General features: G+C 43.7%; 1 protein-coding gene across 1 annotated transcript in view; it reads left to right on the top strand.

The window, feature by feature from the left end:
* SYNE2 (spectrin repeat containing nuclear envelope protein 2) overlaps positions 1-19768 on the top strand; it is a 209653-nt gene that overhangs the window by 153825 nt on the left and 36060 nt on the right. The window contains exons 89-99 of the mRNA XM_068397626.1: positions 1598-1731; positions 2047-2251; positions 3950-4129; positions 5392-5520; positions 6073-6227; positions 9080-9215; positions 10490-10584; positions 11941-12175; positions 13553-13747; positions 14543-14668; positions 16664-16819. Coding sequence (XP_068253727.1) covers positions 1598-1731; positions 2047-2251; positions 3950-4129; positions 5392-5520; positions 6073-6227; positions 9080-9215; positions 10490-10584; positions 11941-12175; positions 13553-13747; positions 14543-14668; positions 16664-16819 — 1746 coding nt within the window. The remainder of the gene's footprint in view (positions 1-1597; positions 1732-2046; positions 2252-3949; positions 4130-5391; positions 5521-6072; positions 6228-9079; positions 9216-10489; positions 10585-11940; positions 12176-13552; positions 13748-14542; positions 14669-16663; positions 16820-19768) is intronic.

Raw genomic sequence — 19768 nt, 5'->3', positions numbered from 1 at the left:
GTTTCCGATTCCTCCAGCGCAAAGTCATCTGTTCAGTCGCCCTCCAGAGAGGGGGAGTTTCCTGCGCAGCCTCTGAATGAGGCTGGGCATAAATGTCATGTGTAAATGCTCTGGATCATCCTGCTGCTCTGCTTTGCTATTACAGAGTCGAAGTAAGTGGGGTATCTAGGGTAGGCAGTCAGGCTGGCCCTGGTCTGAACGTTTTACAGGTACAGCTAAAATCCCCTTACCTGGCTTTAAACGAGTGTTGAAAGGCTGTGTAAACACTCCCTGGTCTGGTGTAAATAAGGCCTGTTTTGGTTTATTTTCAAGTTATATCAGAAGTGGTGCAGGCCAGACTGAGGCTGTGAATCCCAGGTATGTGTCTCAGCAGTAAAGCCGGCATAAGTGCTTTCCACCCTCACATGGGGACACATAATAAATGGAAGGAACTGGGCACCTTCTTACCTCCTTCCTTCCATCACCCTCCTTATTATTAATCTGGATCAGTTCACAGATACGATCCACGGCAGGGTTCTGCAATTGCCTGTATTAGGAGGGGGAACATGCAGCTGGGGCCAGGAGTTGTCAAGTCAAGTTTACTGCCAGTAGAAATTTCCCTGAAATGGTGGCTTAAAATAAAAACGTTTTTGGTTTCTAGTTAATTAATTTAATCAGGTCAAGGCTGTGGGTTTGTTAAATGAGTCATTTCTTTAAGAGCTAATAAATGACCTCAGTTTAAAATAGTGACCTCAGTTAAAATAGGCCTCTTGAATGATTTTTTTAACTTGGACCATTGTTCTGGTGGACAACAAGTTCACCATGAGCCAGCAATGTGCCTTTGTGGCCAAGAAGGCCAATGGTGTCCTGGGGTGCATTAGGAAGAGTGTGGCCAGCAGGTCAAGGGAGGTTATCCTCCCCCTCTACACTGCCCTAGTGAGGCCACACGTGGAGTACTGTGTCCAGTTCTGGGCCCCCCAGTTCAAGAAAGACAAGGAATTACTGGAGAGTGTCCAGTGGAGGGCTACAAAGATGATCAGAGAACTGGAGCATTTCCCTTATGAGGAGAGGCTGAGAGAGCTGTGTCTGTTTAGAGAAGACTGAGGGGGGATCTTATCAATGCTTACAAATACCTTAGGGGTGGGTGTCAAGGGGATGGGGCCAGACTCTTCTCAGTGGTACCCAGCGACAGGACAAGGGGCAACAGGCACAAACTGAAACATGGGAAGTTCCACCTGAATATGAGGAGGAACTTCTTTACTTTGAGGGTGACAGAGCACTGGAACAGGCTGCCCAGGGAAGCTGAGGAGTCTCCTTCTCTGGAGATATTCAAAACCCGCCTGGATGTGACCCTGTGCAACCTGCTCTGGGTGAACCTGCTTTGGCAGGGGGTTGGACTAGATGATCTCCAGAGGTCCCTTCCAACCCCAACCATTCTGTGATTTCACCTCTCTTTTAGCTTCCTAATTTTTAGGATCGGGTGTTACGTTTTTTACAAACATTTTAATCTGTGCTGCAAGCGTGTGGCATTATTGCTCCCTTATCCCTACCAGCCTATAGGGGAAGCTACATTTAAGTCGTTCATCTCCCCAACTACTTGCAATAATCCATTTTGCAGGCTCTTCAAGATGAATCGGAGAACAGTGAAGAAAGTTGGGCCAAGCTCCAGGCTGCTGCCAGTAACCTGAGAAAGAACTGCTCCCCCTCCTTTGCAGAGATTATTGAACAGAAGTGCACAGAGGCACACGCTAGGTAAGCTTGCAAAAAAGACCCTCAGTTATTAGTATTTAAAAAAAAAAAAAGTTGCTGGGGCAGGACTTGAATGTCTGTCAGATTTTAAAATCTATATTAATACAACTCACCTGTCTAAGGGTACCTGTGTGAGGAGTAGTTGATACTGCCTTTTTTCTGGTGGATCACAGAGCACAAAATGATGCTGTGTTAGCGGGCTTTCAGTAACATGAGTATGAATGCAAAGAAACTCCCACAGGAATCCTACACCAAATCATATGCTGGAGGAGAGTGAGGAAAATGCTCTTATCCTTTGATATTTTGATATGTTGGCAGGTGGAACTCAGTAAATGAAGACATCACAGATCAACTGCGGGCAGCGCAAATGACCCTGCAGCTTTGGGAGCCCGCCAATACTTTATGCATTGAGGCAGCAGCAAAGTTACAACAGCACAAAGAGCAGTGCACTCAGCTGTTGGATGCTCACATGCCCGAGGATAACATGACAGAAACCCTGGAGCAGAGGATACAGGATATAAAGGTACACAAATATGTTTCTGCTGCCTGGTACAAGTCGGGATTTATTTTTGAGAAACAAATCAAAAGAACACCTTCTTCCCCCTCCTCCCCCAAATTCAGTCAGTGGAAAACAGAAAATCTGTGGGTTTTTTCCCCATTAACAGGCACCTTTGTATTTCCTTTAAATATTTTGACCAGATCCTGAGACCAAACCAAACTAGAGTTAGCATAGGATGAGAAGAGAGCAGAAGGGAGCAATCATATTCCATCTCTGCCCCTTTCTGCTCTATACAAAGAATCAGACCTGTGTTGGAAGGAATCATTAAACCAAAACCGATTTACTTTATGGGGCACTGCTTGGGAGGAGAGATAGTATCTACTAGAACAATAGCTGGGGAAAAAAGACAAGTTTTCCAGAACACAGGGACCATCCTGAGTTCTTCTACAGTCTTCAAATTGGTTTTATTTGGGTTTGGTACTTTTTTTTTGGCCTGGTCTGATAAGTTCACAGATTTCTGAGCTCATTAGATTATTCTAAATGCTTCTGACTTTAGACAAATGAGATCTCATGCTGAGACCAGACAGTACATTTGACTCTCTCAGGCAGCAAAGCTGTCATTAGGTTCTGACATTTTTGGTTTCTTCAGACTGCAATAAAGAAATATAATAATCCTTATTCAGGACAGAGCAATGATTCATCATGCTTTATGAACCTCTAGCCACGATTGGAAGAAGTCCAAAGTACTGCATTTTGCATGTGGCCAATTAAATAACTTTACAATACGGGAAGGAAAACTCACGTATTTCTTCCTGTGTCAGAAACAACTGACAGCAGCAAAACTTAGACCAAAACATTTTCACTTTCTTCTGATCTATTAACGACTGTGACACAAATTCATCGATATGTCAGCAAAAAGGCATCACATTTTCTGGAAATTTTTGGGAAGAGTTTTGCACCTACTAAGCAAGGCATGACCACTAGGTTGCCATTAGCACTGTAGATCCTGTCCTGCTATGTGTGAGTAGGACACACGGAATTTATTGTGCTTTTTGTCCTTGATCGTTACTCACAGAAAAGACAACATAGTGGCTAATCCTGGGGGTTTCATGGCCAAAAGTAAATGACAGTTCTAGAAATAGATACATTTTGAGATGACATCTTGCCATTCCTTGTCTAGGTCAAAAAAAAAAAAATCAAGTACATTGAACGAGTATAAAATTACTCCCTTTGTTTTTGTACTGCCTTTAGAAATTAATTTTATAGCATCATTTCTATAGCAAAGGGGAACAAATAAAACTAAAACCATAGTCCTCGGTCACTAAGGGATCCAAAGTACTTGTATGTTTGTAACATAATAGCATTTCTCATCTGCAGCATGAGTCAGGTTCTTCTTTTGCTAGTGTAAATCCATTCTGTAGAGAGGGATATTCTGATGTCTCTCCCTAATCTCCTCTGTAGCAGTAGTATCCCACTGCCTGAAGTCACTGATGTTCCACTGAACTTTAAACTGCGCCTTTCCCAGCACTAGAGTCAATGGATGCAATTCCCATTATCCTTGAAGTAAAAGACTGAAGCTTTCCCCATAGCTGAATTTGGCTCCCGGAGGAGATCAACAAAAAGAGCTTAGTTACAGCAACAAAAGATACTAAATGAAAGTGGCACATGAATGGTGATCTGATTCATTTGCTGACTTTTTTTTCTTTACTCTTCTCTCATCAGAATTTACAGCATGGCCTTCAAAACGTAGCAGAATGCCGTACCCAGATTTCTTTGCTGGTTGATGGGATAAAACAGCAGGATGGGACAGCTGCACAGGCCATTCTGTTGGAGAAGATGCAGCCACTTCAGAGAGCATCCTATTTGGAAAAGATGTTGCAGAGGAAGTTAGATGAATTTGAGGTATTTTTTTGAATGTTAAATTAGCTGTCAGTGTGAGCTACCTCCTTCACTAGAGCCCTGTAGTTCTTGAATTGAAATTTCAATAAAATAAAGCTTGACAGTATGATCAACTATGTAAAGAAATAATACATGAAGCCAGAGGGACAGATGAAGGAAGGGTTTCACCCTTCTTACCTGCTTGTGTTGGTAAGAGTGCACACAATGTATTTAAAACCAAGCAGAAAACTGTGATCATTTGATGTAATTTCAAAGACCAGATTCACATCCCTTTTCAGGCAGAGTAGGGAGGGACCTGGATCCAGGTTTCCCCATATGATGCTCTGCTCACAAGAGTGCTGTGGGATTAACTTCCACTCTGTGCAGGTATTCCTGAGAAAACTTCCAAGCTGATGTAAAACTAGTCTGTTCCTGTGAAAAAGTCTGGTTTCAATGAATTGTTCTGTTCTAAAGTAAACTCAATAAATTCATCAAGAATTTTTCAGCCAGCTCTACTTATGACTCCATCTACCAGCACAGTTCGATGGCTGGAAGTCAGATATCTGTGTGAAGATAACAGATTTTTCATGTTCTCTGTGAACTTTTTGCTCCATGAAAAATTTCATTTCTGCAGAGTCATTTTCTCTGGTGTAACCCTGTAGTATTACCACAGAACTCTCTCTCCCGACACCAGTTTTTGCCATTCATTTCTTGTAAAAATGTTGCTGTTTCAGTGTTCTTAGAAATGTGGAGCTTAATTCTTGCAAGAAAGAAAAAGCTTCCCCAATGCTCTTCTCCCTGACTCAAAGAAACCAACCTAGTGAATAAAAAAGTGGAATTCCAGCCCTAGTTATTTCTCTCCACAGAGCTCATGTAAGCTGCACAGCCTTGGTTCTAGGCACATGGGAGCGGGCCCTGTGTGTAGCTCAAAGGAAGCTCATTTGCACAAGTTTCTTCCCTCTGATAAACTAAGTTTTGACTTTCCAATTTCACAATAAATCAAACAGACCAAAGCTACAAAAAGGTATTGCAGATGCCCCTATTCCTTCTATATATATATGAAACTCTCAGGATTTAGAGATTCAGTTTCTTGCTCTTTGCTTTGGCTTAAATTTTCCCCTTATCCAGTGCAAAAACTGGAAAAGTTCAGTTAGTGAGTTATAAATACATTGGAATTCGGATTTAATATCTGTTTGTTTTCCTGACAATACTGCTTATGCTCCTTTTTGTATACTGAATATGTATATTAAATCACAATTAACATAAATATGCAATATTCATTCTAGTTCAATCTTTTACAACTGGAGGATTTCAAGAACTACCTTGAAACACTGGAGGGTCAAGTCAAGAATTGCACAGACGCCTTCGATAGTCTCTGTCTGGAGGGAGAAACAGACAACTCAGAATTGCTCATGGTATGTTTGGATTCCCAAGTACAAAAAGATACATACTCAGGATTTAAGTGCCCGTAGGATACCAGGTCTTGCCTACTTCAAGAAACTCTTTGTGTGCTAAGTACCGTAGTTATAGCACTTCCATCAGAGTAACTGTAATCTCATCCAAAACACAAAAAGCAATTATTTAAGATCATAAAAACTCTAGGTATGCATTGCAGGCCAAATGCCTGCATGGAAGGGAGGAAAATCACATAGATTTGGGGTTGATGAGAGATCCTTTTCCCCAGCTTTGCTCTGGAGCTGCCCTGTTGCCCTCAATGTGGGGTACAAAGTAAATCTGTGAGTACCAGCTCTCGAGTATGTGTTCAGTACTGTTGAAAAAGTACTGTGTAAGAGAATTGTGACTTTTTTGTTTCCTATATTCTTTAAAGTTAACACAGAAATTTTGGGGTTTTTTGGGTTAGCATTTTGGATGCACAAAATTCAGATGCTTCCTACAGAAGAGGCTTCTATATTTCTTTGAAATTAAAGAAAAGCAGTATTTTTTGCAATTTATTTTTTTACTTCCAGAATCACACACTGGAGCTTGCTGCACTTTCTCCAAGCATAGAGAGTTTGAATGAAGCAAGCATTAAGCTGCCACTCAGTGACTTCACCCTGAAGAAAATGCAGAGCCTGACTCGGCAGTGGAGTCAGAAAACAGCAACCGCTCTGGAACGCTGCAGGTATGAAATACAAACAAAAAATCACTACTAACCGTTTCCTTTTCTGTGAGGAAAATCAAAACCAAATTAAAGTATGGCAGGTCTTGCAATCTGTTCTTACCTTTCTCAGGGGCTTTCCAAGTTGAATTCCTGCCCTTTCAACTTAGTCCAGATTATTCAGTGGCTATTTCTCTTCCAAGTCACTTGAAGCAAAAATCTGGATGTTCATAGGTGAAGAAGGTAGAAAAGTGCCAAGCAAAAGCCTACTATGTTAGTATTGCTAACCACCATGTTAGGTCATATGCAAACATATCCAGAAATGAGAAGGGAGAGGCTGGAGTGCAGACCTCGGGCTGTGGTAAGTGCCTTGATCTTTTGCCTGGGGCAGGGATGGGCAGCAGCAGACCTGCCTGCATCAGGTGTGCCCAGGTGGAGGACCTCCTGCAGCAGGTGACTGAGCTGCAGGAGGCAGTGAGGAGGCTGTATAACATCAAGGAGGCTGAGAAGGAGTTGGATAATGGGGTTTGAGTGCAGTCTGCAGTGGCCCCGCAGTCCATGGCCAAACAGCCAAAAACCCCCTCAGTGGCTGCAGCGACCACGAAATGGTGGAGTTCAAGATCCATAGGGCAGCAAGGAGGGCGCGCAGCCAGCTCACCGCCCTAGACTTCAGGAGAGCAGACTTTAGCCTCTTCAGGGACCTGCTTGGGAAAGTCCCATGGGATAAAGCCCTGGAGGGAAGAGGGGCCCAAGAAAGCTGATTAGTATTCAAGGACCACCTCCTTCAGGCTCAGGAGCAATGCATCCCAACAAAGAGGAAGGCAGGCAAAAAGGCCAGGAGGCCTGCATGGATGAACAAGGAGCTCCTGGATAAACTCGGGCACAAGAAGGAAGCCTACAGAGGGTGGAAGCAAGGGCAGGTAGCCTGGGAGGAATACAGGGAAATTGTCTGAGCAGCCAGGGACCAGGTTAGGAAAGCTAAAGCCCTGATAGAATTAAATCTGGCCAGGGATGTCAAGGACAACAAGAAATGCTTCTATAGGTATGTCAGTGATAAAAGGAAGACTAGGGAAAACGTGTGCCGTCTCCGGAAGGAAACGGAAGACCTGGTTACCCGGGATATGGAGAAGGCTGAGGTACTCAACAACTGTTTTGCCTCAGTCTTCACCGGCAAGTGCTCTAGCCTCATCACCCAAGTTGCAGAAGGCAGAGGCAGGGACTGGGAGGATGAAGATGTAGGAGAAGATCAGGTTCGAGACCATCTAAGGAACCTGAAGGTGCACAAGACCATGGGACCTGATGAGGTGCATCCACAGGTCCTGAGGGAACTGGCGGATGAAGTTGCTAAGCCACTATCCATCATTTTTGAGAAGTCATGGCAGTCTGGTGAAGTTCCTACTGACTGGAAAAGGGGAAACATAACCCCCATCTTCAAGAAGGGGAAAAAGGAAGACCCAGGGAACTACAGGCCAGTCAGTCTCACCTCTGTGCGTGGCAAGATCATGGAGCAGATCCTCCTGGAAACTCTATTGAGGCACATGGAAATCAAGCAGGTGATTGGTGACAGCCAACATGGCTTCACTAAGGGCAAATCATGCCTGACAAATTTGATTGGCCTTCTACAATGGGGTTACAGCTCTGGTGGATAGGGGAAGAGCAACTGATGTCATCTACCTGGACTTGTGCAAAGCATTTGACACTGTCCCGCATGACATCCTTGTCTCTAAATTGGTGAGACATGGACTTGACGGATGGACCACTCGGTGGATAAAGAACTGGCTGGATGGTCGCACTCAAAGAGTTATGGTCAATGGCTCGATGTCCAAGTGACACCAGTGACGAGTGGCGTTCCTCAGAGGTCGGTATTGGGACCGGTCCTGTTGAACATTTTTGTTGACGACATGGACAGTGGGATTGAGTGCGCCCTCAGCAAGTTTGCTGACGACACCAAGCTGTGCAGTGGGGTTGACACGCTGGAGGGAAGGGATGTCATCCAGAGGGACCTTGACAGGCTTGAGAGCTGGGCCTGTGCAAACCGCATGCAGTTCAACAAGGCCAAGTGCAAGGTCCTGCATGTGGGTCGGGGCAATCCCAAGCACAAATACAGGCTGGGCGGAGAATGGATTGAGAGCAGCCCTGAGGAGAAGGACTTGGGGGTGGTGGTTGATGAGAAGCTCAACATGACCCACCAATGTGCGCTTGCAGCCCAGAAGGCCAACCGTATTCTGGACTGCATCAAAAGCAGTGTGGCCAGCAGGTCGAGGGAGGTGATTTTGCCCCTTTACTCCGCTCTCATGAGACCCCACCTGCAGCACTGCATCCAGCTCTGGGTCCCCCAACATAAGAAGGACATGGAGCTGTTGGAGCAAGTCCAGAGGAGGGCCATGAAGATGATGAGAGGGCTGGAGCACCTCTCCTATGAAGAGAGGCTGAGAGAGTTGGGGCTGTTCAGCCTGGAGAAGAGAAGGCTCCAGGGAGACCTTCTAGCACCTTCCAGTACCTGAAGGGGGCCTACAGAAAAGCTGGAGAGGGGCTTTTTACAAGGGCATGTTAGGGACAGGATGAGGGGGAATGGTTTTAAACTGAAAGAGGGTAGATTTAGATTAGATATTAGGAGGAAATTCTTTACTGTGAGGGTGGTGAGACACTGGCACAGGTTGCCCAGAGAAGCTGTGGATGCCCCCTCCCTGGCAGTGTTTAAGGCCAGGTTGGATGAGGCTTTGAGCAAGCTGGTCTAGTGGAAAGGTGTCCCTCCCTGTTGCAGGGGTGTTGGAACTAGATGATCTTTAAGGTCCCTTCCAACCCAAACCATTCTATGATTCTATGAAAAACAACCACCAACACAATAGTTTCTGATTATTTCTGTTGTTTTACAGTGTGCTTGAGGGAACTCAAAATGATGAAAAGAAATTCTTTCGCTGGATGAAATTCCTAGAAAAAATGAAAGAGGCCTTAAAAACAAATATTCCAGGACGGTTTGAAGAACTGCAAGAGCAACAGAGACTATATGAGGTAAAGCTAACTCTAAAAAAGGAAGCGTCTTCTTGAATGGTGAAGGTGGGGGGAAATCACTAGAAAATACTATGCCTTTTGAAATTAGGTCTGGGCAGAGTTTTACAGAGCATTTCACTCTTGAAATGTGGCCCTGTACTTATTCAGAGGAAAACTCTGAAATGTGAAAATCCTTTTCCAAAATGGATGGATCCCTTTTTGCAGGGATAAGACATTTAGGTTTGCGTCCTCAAGTATTGCCTCATGGAAGTCCTAGATTTCTCCGACCCTGAGGTTACTCGCCTGTCTGCCTGTCCTACAGCGCTGAAGCCCGTGGCCTGTGGCAACGAGCTAGGCAGTTTGCTGGCAGTTTGGCAGGGACCTTACCAGTTTCTGGAAGAACTGCATTTAAAACGAACTGTTTTCACAGCATATTTCTGTTTTGACCAGTTATTAGGTTTTGGTGGAAATCTGTTTCGCTGGTATTTTTCCAAACACTTGCTATGTGTTACAGAGAGCGGTAGTGCTTCACACATGTATGACAGTATCCATTCAGGGGAGAAGGTACCTTGCATGCTAGCAGTAGCATGTGGATGCAATTCTAAGCAAAGTGTATATCTATAGACTTTGTCCTAGTGGCAGGAGGATGGAAAACAGAAAAAATACAGAAAAATATAATGCAGTAAATGCTAAACATCATGAACTGTTAGGGTGGGCTTTGTGCTGCTGCAGTGGACCAGAGCTTCATGCTACCCGAAGTACTGCTGCTAATTCCACGGAGTGTTAAGTCTCTGCGTGTTAGTGATGTTCATTAGGGTCCACAGAAAGTTATTTTCTCTCTTTCACTTAGACCTCTCCAATTCATACATTACAATGGAAGTATTTATAAAATAAACTTTTGCTCATTGTGATAAAGAGTAAATTCACCCTTATACGTAGCTTTTTTATATCTTTTCTATGGGTTTCTTTCTAGATTCTGTCTCTCATGAATGAGTCTGGCAAACTTTAGGCTTCAGATTACGTGTTACGTACAGCTCCTAGCCCACTAGGGTTCTGCTGTCGCATATGTGCAAATTCCTCCTAGTATTCAAAAAGCGTGGAATCTTTTAGGATGCATTTGACACTAGCACTTGAAAATATTAAAAAATATTTTAATATTTTAAAATTAAATTAATTAAATAAATACTGTCATTTAAAATTAAATAAATACTGTCACTCAAGAGGAGCAGAACCAGCTTTCATAGCAAAGGTTGTTCAGTGAATAGTTAAAACTGTTGTTCTCGTGGTATTTTCAGATGCTGCAAACTGAGATTTCCATAAATCAGCAGACATTTAATTCTATCCTAACAAAAGTTCTACTCTGCTTGGAATCCGGAGAAGCAGAGAAAAGGTAATCCATTTGTTTTTCTCCCTAAGATCTTGGTATTCAGTGAATATGCTCTCTTCCTTGGAGTTGTTATCGAATCTTTGCTCTCATGAGGACATAAACCCGAATTCTTGACTGGGCTCACTCTTTAAATAACCCTCTGGCACATTTTGCAAAAGTGTGAGGAGGTGCAGTGAGAAAGAAACACACGTGCCCTAGCCAGACTGCATTTTGGACAGTAACTGGATGTTCTGACTAACAAAAATAATTGCTCCTGGACAGGAGGCTTCCTTGTCTACTGCTACCCTGCAGTTGTAGAAACTGTAACTGTGGTTGAGAAGCTACCTTCTTACAAAGGGTAATGAGGATGCTGCATATGAAGAATCCTTTTTCTCTTCCTAGACCTCTCTACTTTTTAAAGTGCAGAGGTGTGAGACTATCCACATTGCCCCTGACACAGGAGCATTGAGTCATAGGCTACACAACCCAAAACATATGGTAGCTAAACCTGGTTTTGATCAGTATGATCTTATACTTTTCTCGTAATCAATGTAGAGTGAGAAGCAGCAAGTGATATTTGTGAGCAGAGGTTCAACTGCCTCAGACAGTTTTGCTGTGGAGATATTACCCCTCTCTGCCAGAGCTTGCTGCTTCCAGAGGTTTGGCAGGACTGTGTCCACTCCCCTCAGCTACTTCAGTATGAAGTCCATAGCTTGGCTTAAAGCTGCTGGGGAAGGCAGGGGTCAAGTAAGCAAAGTTGCTGGTTTTTTGTATTGAAGCTAGCCCCACAAACACAGGTGTTTGTACAAGAGCTAATCTGGGAGCCATGGCCTCCTGCAGAGGAGCAGAACTGATAGATGGGAGTTGTCTTAATCACTCCAGCTAGATCTGCTGGATCATCTAACCATGTTGTAGGAGAGGCCAAAAAACTGCTTGAATGGGTTCAATAACACAGAGCCTTTCCACTTTGCAGTTAGGTCTCACTGCTGTAGGATGTGATGATGGTTGAATTCCCGCTTGCAGCCTGGTAAAAACACAGATCAATTTTACAGCATAACCAGAGACCTTGTCTCACTTGAATTGACCTTCTTGTTCTTCAGACTTGTGTTTAGTGCATATTGTTTCTGTGATTGCTGTACTATATATGTTGCTATACCACAATAGCAAGGATGACTTGCATTATCCATTCTTGTATCATGTAAAAGGTTTTTTGGATTGCTTAAAAGATGGAATGCAGAGAGCAGGGCTGAGCTGAGGGCTGCATAGAACCTTTTGCATAGTTGGGTATTTAATTGGAATACAATGGAAATCCATCACAATTATTGTAAAATGCAGCCTTGAGGTCAAAATATATTAACAGTCAACACTTGTCATTTTCAGAACAGAGTTTATTTCCAAGCTCACGTTGCTGAAAGAGCAGTGGCAGAATGTTATCCGGATGGTTCAGCAGAGGAAGAAAGATATCGATGGACTCGTGAGCCAGTGGCAGCTCTTCAGGAGTTCCCTGCGGAGTCTCAGCAGATTTCTTGCTGATACAAACAGCTTCCTTATAGCTGTGAAGATCCAGGACTGCTATAGCCTTTACCAGCTTAGAAATCTAATTCATGATTTCAAGGTACTGTATTTATATCTCATAAATCTAAAATCTGTGGGTTTTTTCTCAGACTGAATTAACTTCTGTCCAGTAAGGTAAAAAGCTTTAAAATCACATGCTTTTTGGGGAAAAACAATTGCTTACACTTTTTCTTAAAGCTGAGCACAGATGAGAAAACAGTGACATTGTGAAAGGCTCATTATACTAGGAAACTTCCTTGTTAACGTTGTCATTTAGTAGCCTTGTAAGCTTTAAAAATATTACTGATATGAACACAGAAATGCAGGGTGCGAGGGAGATTAGGCAGAAACCCTCGTCAGCAGATACCCTCTAGGTCTGTGTGCATCTTATTGACATGACTGCTGAATGCAGGCCTTGCAGTTTGCCTGAAGGAAGAAGGCACATATGGGTCCCATGAGTGCAGGGATGGCAGGAGATGCCAGGAGCAGAGGATAAAGCATTTGCAAGGGGTTTCTCCTTGGAGCCACCACTTCAGGATGCACAGACCTGGGCAGCAGTTCTTCAGGACAATGAGTTCTGCATTTTATGTGCAGTGGAAAAAAATATTTTCCTTTGTTAATTGTGGGTATTTTGGCTTTCCATTTAATTATGCACCTCTTTGTTTTAGAAGAAAGTAAAAACAAGCAGTGAACTTGATGGTTGCTTGAGGCGATCTAAGACCTTTCAAAAATATATTATTGAGCGCTATTTGCACGGTCCAAGATTTATTGTGTTCACATACACCTAATGGTGATGGATTAACACACTACCAGTATTCCATTTTGCACTTGCCCTGTTTATTTCATCTTTATTTTTACCTGCTGTGTAAAGACTAACTTTTACAAGTTAGTGTTCATGCTTTTCCTTAGTGAGAAAAGCCAGAAAGTCTTCTCCATCCTACTACAAATTGCCCTTCCCTCCCTTCCCTCCTGCTGTTGTTTTACAGAAAGAAAAAATTATCACATCTGTTTGTGTTATAGACCAATTTGTGTTGTAGGCAAATTATTATTGATGGCTTACTTCACTCAGAGTATGTCGTGATTAACAGAGCTGTTATCTCTGAAAAATTTATCTTAGTTGTTGATGCTAGAGGTGCTAACAGAACTTATACAACTGAATTTCCATCTTTTTATAACTGCTGAACTTTATAGGTTCAGTCTGTGAAAAGCTATTGTAGAGTTTTATAGATCAGAAGATCAGAAAGAATCTGATTTTTCTGAAATTAAAAAAGCAGATAGGAGAAGATGTATTCGTTACTCTTTCATGAATGTGAACAAACCAGTGCCTTGAAATTCCCTTTGTGAGTCTTCACTTATTCCCAAGTGAAATGCCAGGAGTGCACTTCTAAAGCTTGCTGAGAATAGCTTAGAAACTTATTTTTTTTGTTTTCTTTTAAAGAGTAAGGCAGTGATTCTTCAGAGGTGGCAAGCCATGTACTCCTTAATCATTGATGTTGGAGAGAAGTTGCGCACTGTGTCCGATCCCGAGACCAGCGCTGTTCTCCAGGAGGAGCTCAGCCAGTTACAGCAGAGTCGGGGGGACACCCAGGTCCAGCTGGAGAAGAACAAGATGCATGTCAGCAGCACCCTACAGGTAGATGATGCCCTCCCCAGGGAGAAGCAGCACCTGCTTCTCTGGCATTGGGTCTCAAGAGCTTCCCTGCCCCACCATCCCCAGGGCTGAGCTATGTAGCAACAAGGCAAATGCTGAGCTGCTGCCCGCTGCAGAGGGGCTCTGAGGGAGGTGCCTGTCATGTGCCATCGGGGCTTGTGGGAAGCTAAAACTGTGGTACCCCAATTGTCCAAAGGAAAATGGGGTTGGCATCCATTTGTTGCTACAATGGATGTTCCTGCTCTGACTGTTCTCATGCTCCCGTGGCCTGGAGCTCCCTCCTGCTTTGCGCTGTGAAGCCTGAGCTAAAATTTAGCTTAGAAGGAGTTAGCATGACTTGTTGCTCCTCACGTTTTAGACTGCTAAACAGAAGGGTAGGTCATATTTATTTCTTTGGACCAATGAGTTCGCTTTCATGACTAGACAACACATAGGTATGCCTTAAAATTGAATACTGTCATCGATACGATCCCCAGCCCAAAAACTACGCTTAAGGCCTCTTGAGTTGGACAAACAAAATGAGCAGAAATGCTCTGTATATGCTCTCTTGTATGTAAGGCAAACCTTAAATACAAGGGAGGGTTCAAGTTCTGTAAATCCATGAACCAAATTCTTGTGGGTGGTACTATGTATCAAAAAGAAAATTCAAATAACCAAAGCACATGATCATTTCCTTCAGCGGGTTGAAGAGGCTATTTTGTAACCTATCCATGTGGTTCAATATGTCATGATAAAGTATCTTCACCTTTTATAACTTCCTTGGGTCTCCCTGAGCAGAGTTGGGACTGCTGTGAAAAGCGAACCAAGGAATTAGAAAGCAGGCTGCGAGAGCTAAAGGAGAAAGTGAAAGATCCACTTCCAGTTGAACATGAAGAGCTCTACAAAGCCAAGGAACACATTAAGGTATTGAACAGCCATTTTGTATTTAAATAGATGTAGTGTTTGCACAACATCTGATTCCCTGTAAAATCAGTTTTCCCTCTTACCTGATCTTCAGTGACATGGAATTTCTCTGCTTATACCATCCTGATTGCTGCCAATTGGCAAAGTGCAGCTGACCAACAAGATTACAAGAAGAGTAGTAGCGTTTGGATTTTTCTTTCCTGCTTCTGCTCCCTTTCCACAGTCTGAATTTATAAAATAAGCAGTTCTGCAAACAAAAGGGAAAAAACTCCCTGGTCTCAGCTCAATTGGCTGCTATCCTAATGGCTAAATCTCCCTTTTTGTTTTCCAATCCGTTTTGGACAGGGAGCTCCTCAGGCAAGAGACCTTGTAAGTCTGCAAAGCACCGTGCACACCTGCGGGATCTGAGAATAATTAAAGAGAAGGAAAATTAAGAGTAAGGGAGTGGCAAAAGCCCTTGCAGCCTATAGTGCACCATGAAAATTAAATGGCAAGGAAAGCATTTGCAAGGGATAGGAGACATTTTGTCTGGACTGGTCAGTCTTTCATCATCCTTTTATGAAGTGAATTGTTGACCTATGTAGAGGGAACAAATAAGCTTATTAACAAGCCAAGCCTTTGAACTCATTATCAGCTGTCTGAAATCTTCTTTGTGAGTGCTGGCTGTCTTTCCCACGGCAGCAGTCTTGCTGTAGCCCTGAATTATTTGTGAGATGGCAGCACACACCTCCTGCCTCTTATTCCAGTACGAGAAATTCAGCTGCAGAGGCATCAGGGTCAAACAGTGCCAATGCGGTTGCTGCTCTTAGGTGTCACAGTATAATAAAATAAAGGACGATAATGGCATGGCGGAGAAGGGACCTCTTTTCCTCTCCCTGCATTTCAGTCTTCTGTGGAATAAAGCAGGTTTTCCCTCAGGCCTGGACCTTATAGAAGGCTAGCAAAGTCCCTTGAAATTCCATCGTTAGCTCCATTAATGCAGGGATTCAGCCCTTGTTGAGATATATGAATGCATGTGTGCACATCTGTAGGGAGTAAGTTGTTGTGAGCTTAAGTAAATTTTAGTCTCAGGTTTGTTTGGTTTTTTCCCCTCCAGTGTTGAGGAAGATCACATTTTTTTTTTTTATGATTTAGGTAAGCGACTGGATCAAAAGAACTGTGAAAATGCTCATAGGGCTTGGACTCAGCACACTTCTGATACAACCACTCCCAATTTTTTTCCCTTTAAAATGAGGCAGATTGGTTCCTCTGCAAGAGCTTTTTTTGTTAGAAGAGCCAGTGACATTTCCCAGCAACCACCTTGCAAAATGGGACCTAGTACCTCGTGTGCAGAGTATCACGTTTCCCAGCTGCATACAGTGGTGTCTCTGCTTGTTAGGTGACAATTTTAACATTGATAAGGAAAATGCATAACCTTGTTATAAAGGGAAAGGGGCGTTGGGGGAGCAAAGCAGAAGAGAGAGTGTGTTTCTGTGAATGAGCAGTTTAAGAGCTCCGCATTTCTGACAGATCTTATGAAGTGCCTCTGAAATCAGTCATTAGAGAAGGGAACCAATTTTCTTTTTTGTAGCATTTAAATAAATAACCTGAAATTGGAACAAATGCAAGTGGAAAGCAACTTGGCCAAAATAATAATTAAAAAAAAAAAAAGAAAACCCAAAGAAGTGGACATGTTCTTTCCTGGACATGAAACCCCAAACGCTGCCCTGGAGCACAGGGAGCTGCAGGGGGGTCAAGCAGCACTTTTGGGTGCAGCGGAGGCTGCTGCCGCACCAGTGAATCGGCGGCAGCTCTGCCCTGGGCTCCAGTGGGCTCCCAGTCAGGCCCTGAGGCAACTCCGCGGGGACCCCGTCCAGTCCAGCCGGACAGCGCTGCACAAGCGCCTGCACATTCCCCTCCTCTCCTCCCCCACAGGCCAGGCAGGGGATTAACGAGCAGGTTTGGAAACCAGAGGAGCTTAGTGCCAAGGCTTGTTCTGGGTGCGTTTCCATGCAGGAGCTGGAGCAGTCGCTGGCAGACTGGGCCCACAACATGAAGGAGCTGAGGGCCATGAAGGTGGAGCTGGCTCACTGCATCCTCACCGAGGACGTGATGGTGCTCAAGGAGCAAGTTGAACATTTACACGGGCAGTGGGAAGAGCTCTGCTTGCGAGTAAGTCCTCCACCTCCTCTGGGGTTTTATAGTGGGATATTCATAAGGCCTGGCAGAAAAGGGGGGAGCGGGTTAGCAGATGGGATTGCTCTTGGGGTTGGCTCACTTTTGCAGTCTTGGGTGGGGATGGGGCTTCTCCTGGTGCAGCTGACCAGGGCTGAAGTTTGTCCTTTGTTTCCTGGACGCAGGCTGCTGAGATTTTGGGGTTTTTAAAACTCTTTGTAACTAGTGAGTGCCTGAATTGCACAGAGCTCAAATGCAGCTGTTTACTGGAATAGGTGGCTTTGTTCTGGGCTGGCAAAGGGAGGGGGGGGGTGGGAGAGAGGGATAAACACAGGAATTGCCTGAGGGCATGAAGCAGGGAAAGGAAGGGGAGGTCTTTGCAATCTGATGTTTAAAAAAAATGCCAGGAGAGTTGATAAAGAAAACTTAAATGTGTTTAATACTGATTTCTTGGGTTTTAAACGCGTTAAGAACTGACTTGTCTTTTCTGGAGCAGTAAAATACCGTGAAACATTTGCATTTTTTGTGGCTTGTTGCTATATTACACTTAATTTAATGCTGCATGTAAAATTGCTGGGGAACATTTACCAGCAAAGTCACATGAACTTGATTCATTAGGTTAATATGCAGTTTGAATGTGTGTTTACTTTGCCCTGTTAACAGGGTTGGAAGAAGTAAAATACTTCGAGGTCTTAAGTTACTCTGGGTGGCTCTACATGCCAGCAAGCCAAACTCTTGCCTCTCTTTACTCACAAGTCAGTCGCTTTTATTTTACACTTTGTAAAGAAGTATCGAAGCAAGTTAGTATTTCCTGGCTAACCCTTACTCAGGCAAAAGTGAAGCAGTCTTGGTGGGAATATTGCCAGAATAATGAACAGCTATGTTTATTTCACAGGCTTTGGTGTGATTAAATAGTTATTTGGGTTTATTTTTTGTGTTGCAACGAGAAAGAAGAATTTAGTATCTTTGCCTTAAACTGGACGGTTAATCTACAACCAGTGTTTTCTCTGTTATTGTTCCTGAACTCTGAAAATAATTTCAGAGACACCCTCTCCCCTCCTGAGAAATATAGGCCATTATTTTTAAAACAAAATGCCTGAACCGTTTTCCTAATGGAAATCTGTAGGTAAGCCTATCAGTGAGAGAACTTGTTGGTTTTCCTTTTTTGGTGAACTGCTGATGCCTGCTGTTTCAACTGTGGTGAAGAGCCCTAAAAATTAAGCTATGTTTTGTATGTACCCCGCTACAGTCTATCCAAGTAGTAATTTCCTGAAGTTATTTAAGTTCAGATTTTATTCGAAATTTCTATTTTAATTTCATGAGGGAACAACGTTTAGTTCGGTCTGTCTTGGAGAAAAGAAAGGGGTGACTTTAATGTGACTGTGTTAGGCACACAAAAATGTGTGGTGGGAGGAATCTATTCAGTGCTGCAGCGGAGGGACATACTGAAATGTTTACACAGCCCTAATGAGCCTCCGGAGAGCCTGCACTGATGCTCAGCGCTGGACAGGACGGTAGGAAAGCAGACTTTATCGGTTCTGCTGCTAGCACGACTGCTTTGTTTTGGCTAACAAATTAGAGGAGTCAAGATGTATTGTGTCCAAAAAAATTGTGACAAAAAAGCCTTTAAGAGCGAGACGCGGCTGCAGCTGTCATGGCCATGGGAGCGGGGCAGCCAGACGCCTGTGCCGGACTGGGCAGGGACACAAACGCACTTAGTGAGCAGATGCACTCAAGGGATTAGCGTGTACATAGCAGCCCTTGCAAGGTACATGTAGGTCAAAGATGTAACTATTCATATCAGCGAATATCCTGTCCTAATGAACACTAGCGTAGGGGTTCGATACCTGGGCGTTGATATTCTTTTAGCCTCCCTTGGGAATGCCCACAGTGCTCCTGCATTATGCTGTGGATGCAAACCTGGAGCTGATATCCAGGGGCAGCTGGTCCGACGAGAAAATGCTCAAAGCAAGGCCTGACTTGAAAGGCTCATGTTCCTAGAACCTTGTCTGGGATTTTTTGGCTCATTCATGTTTTACCCCCAATCTTTATTGCTTAGCCAGCTAAAACTTGCTTCCTGCTCTTAAAATCCTGCCTTGCCCCATGCTTAGCAGGCAAAAATGGAGTCAGGATCATTTCAGGATTTAATGATGGTTTTGCTGACATGCATAGTCTCTTCCACTGACCAACTTAACTCGTCTCCGCACACAGGAGATGCTGCAAGTGGTAGAGGAAGGATAAGGGATTTACCCTTCATACCTCTGAGGCTGAGGGTATGAGGGAGCATCCTAGAGCAGAGGCCCTCTTAGGGAGACTTTCTGAAGTCCCTGGGATTTCCAGGAGACTTCTTCCCATTGAGAGCTTTGGAGATTGTTTCCCTGTGTCCTGGAACAGTGCTTCAGCCTCATCTCTTTTGCTTAGATCAGCATGAAAGATTTAGAAATCGCTTTCACCTCACCATCCCCTCCTTAAAAAAAAGTCAGAATGTAAAGGACAAAAGCAATATAGGGGGAGATCACTTGGTGCCTCTTATTTTGATCCTGGTGTTACATGGAGCTGGTCTTGCTTCCGCACTACACGCTTAAACTTCACTCTGAGATACAAAGCAGTGTTAGAGATAAGTCTAGGAGAATCAGTAATGGTATTTTGAGGAGTCATATGCTGTGTACAGTGTATGTTAGATGTGAAGAGGGAATTGTTCCTGCCATGGGGTGATGTTTAGAGTGGCCATTCGTAGCCAAGGCAAGCAAAATGTTATGCTCACTCTTTCCATAGTTTATTGGTGAGGGTGAGGAGTTAGTTGTTTGTCTTGTTTTGTTTTAGTAGAACTTGTACCATTTTTCACTTACATCTTAGTACAGGAATCCATCAAAGTAGATAAATGAATACAAATATATGTTTAAGACCTCTAGGGTAGAAATAAGTACTATTAGCTAGCAGGAGAGT

This window comes from Nyctibius grandis, chromosome 4 (assembly GCF_013368605.1).
Source record: "Nyctibius grandis isolate bNycGra1 chromosome 4, bNycGra1.pri, whole genome shotgun sequence".
NCBI classification, from domain to species: domain Eukaryota; kingdom Metazoa; phylum Chordata; class Aves; order Nyctibiiformes; family Nyctibiidae; genus Nyctibius; species Nyctibius grandis.
The sequence above is the reverse complement of the archived record's forward strand: the minus strand, read 5'-3'. Positions and strand labels throughout refer to the sequence as shown.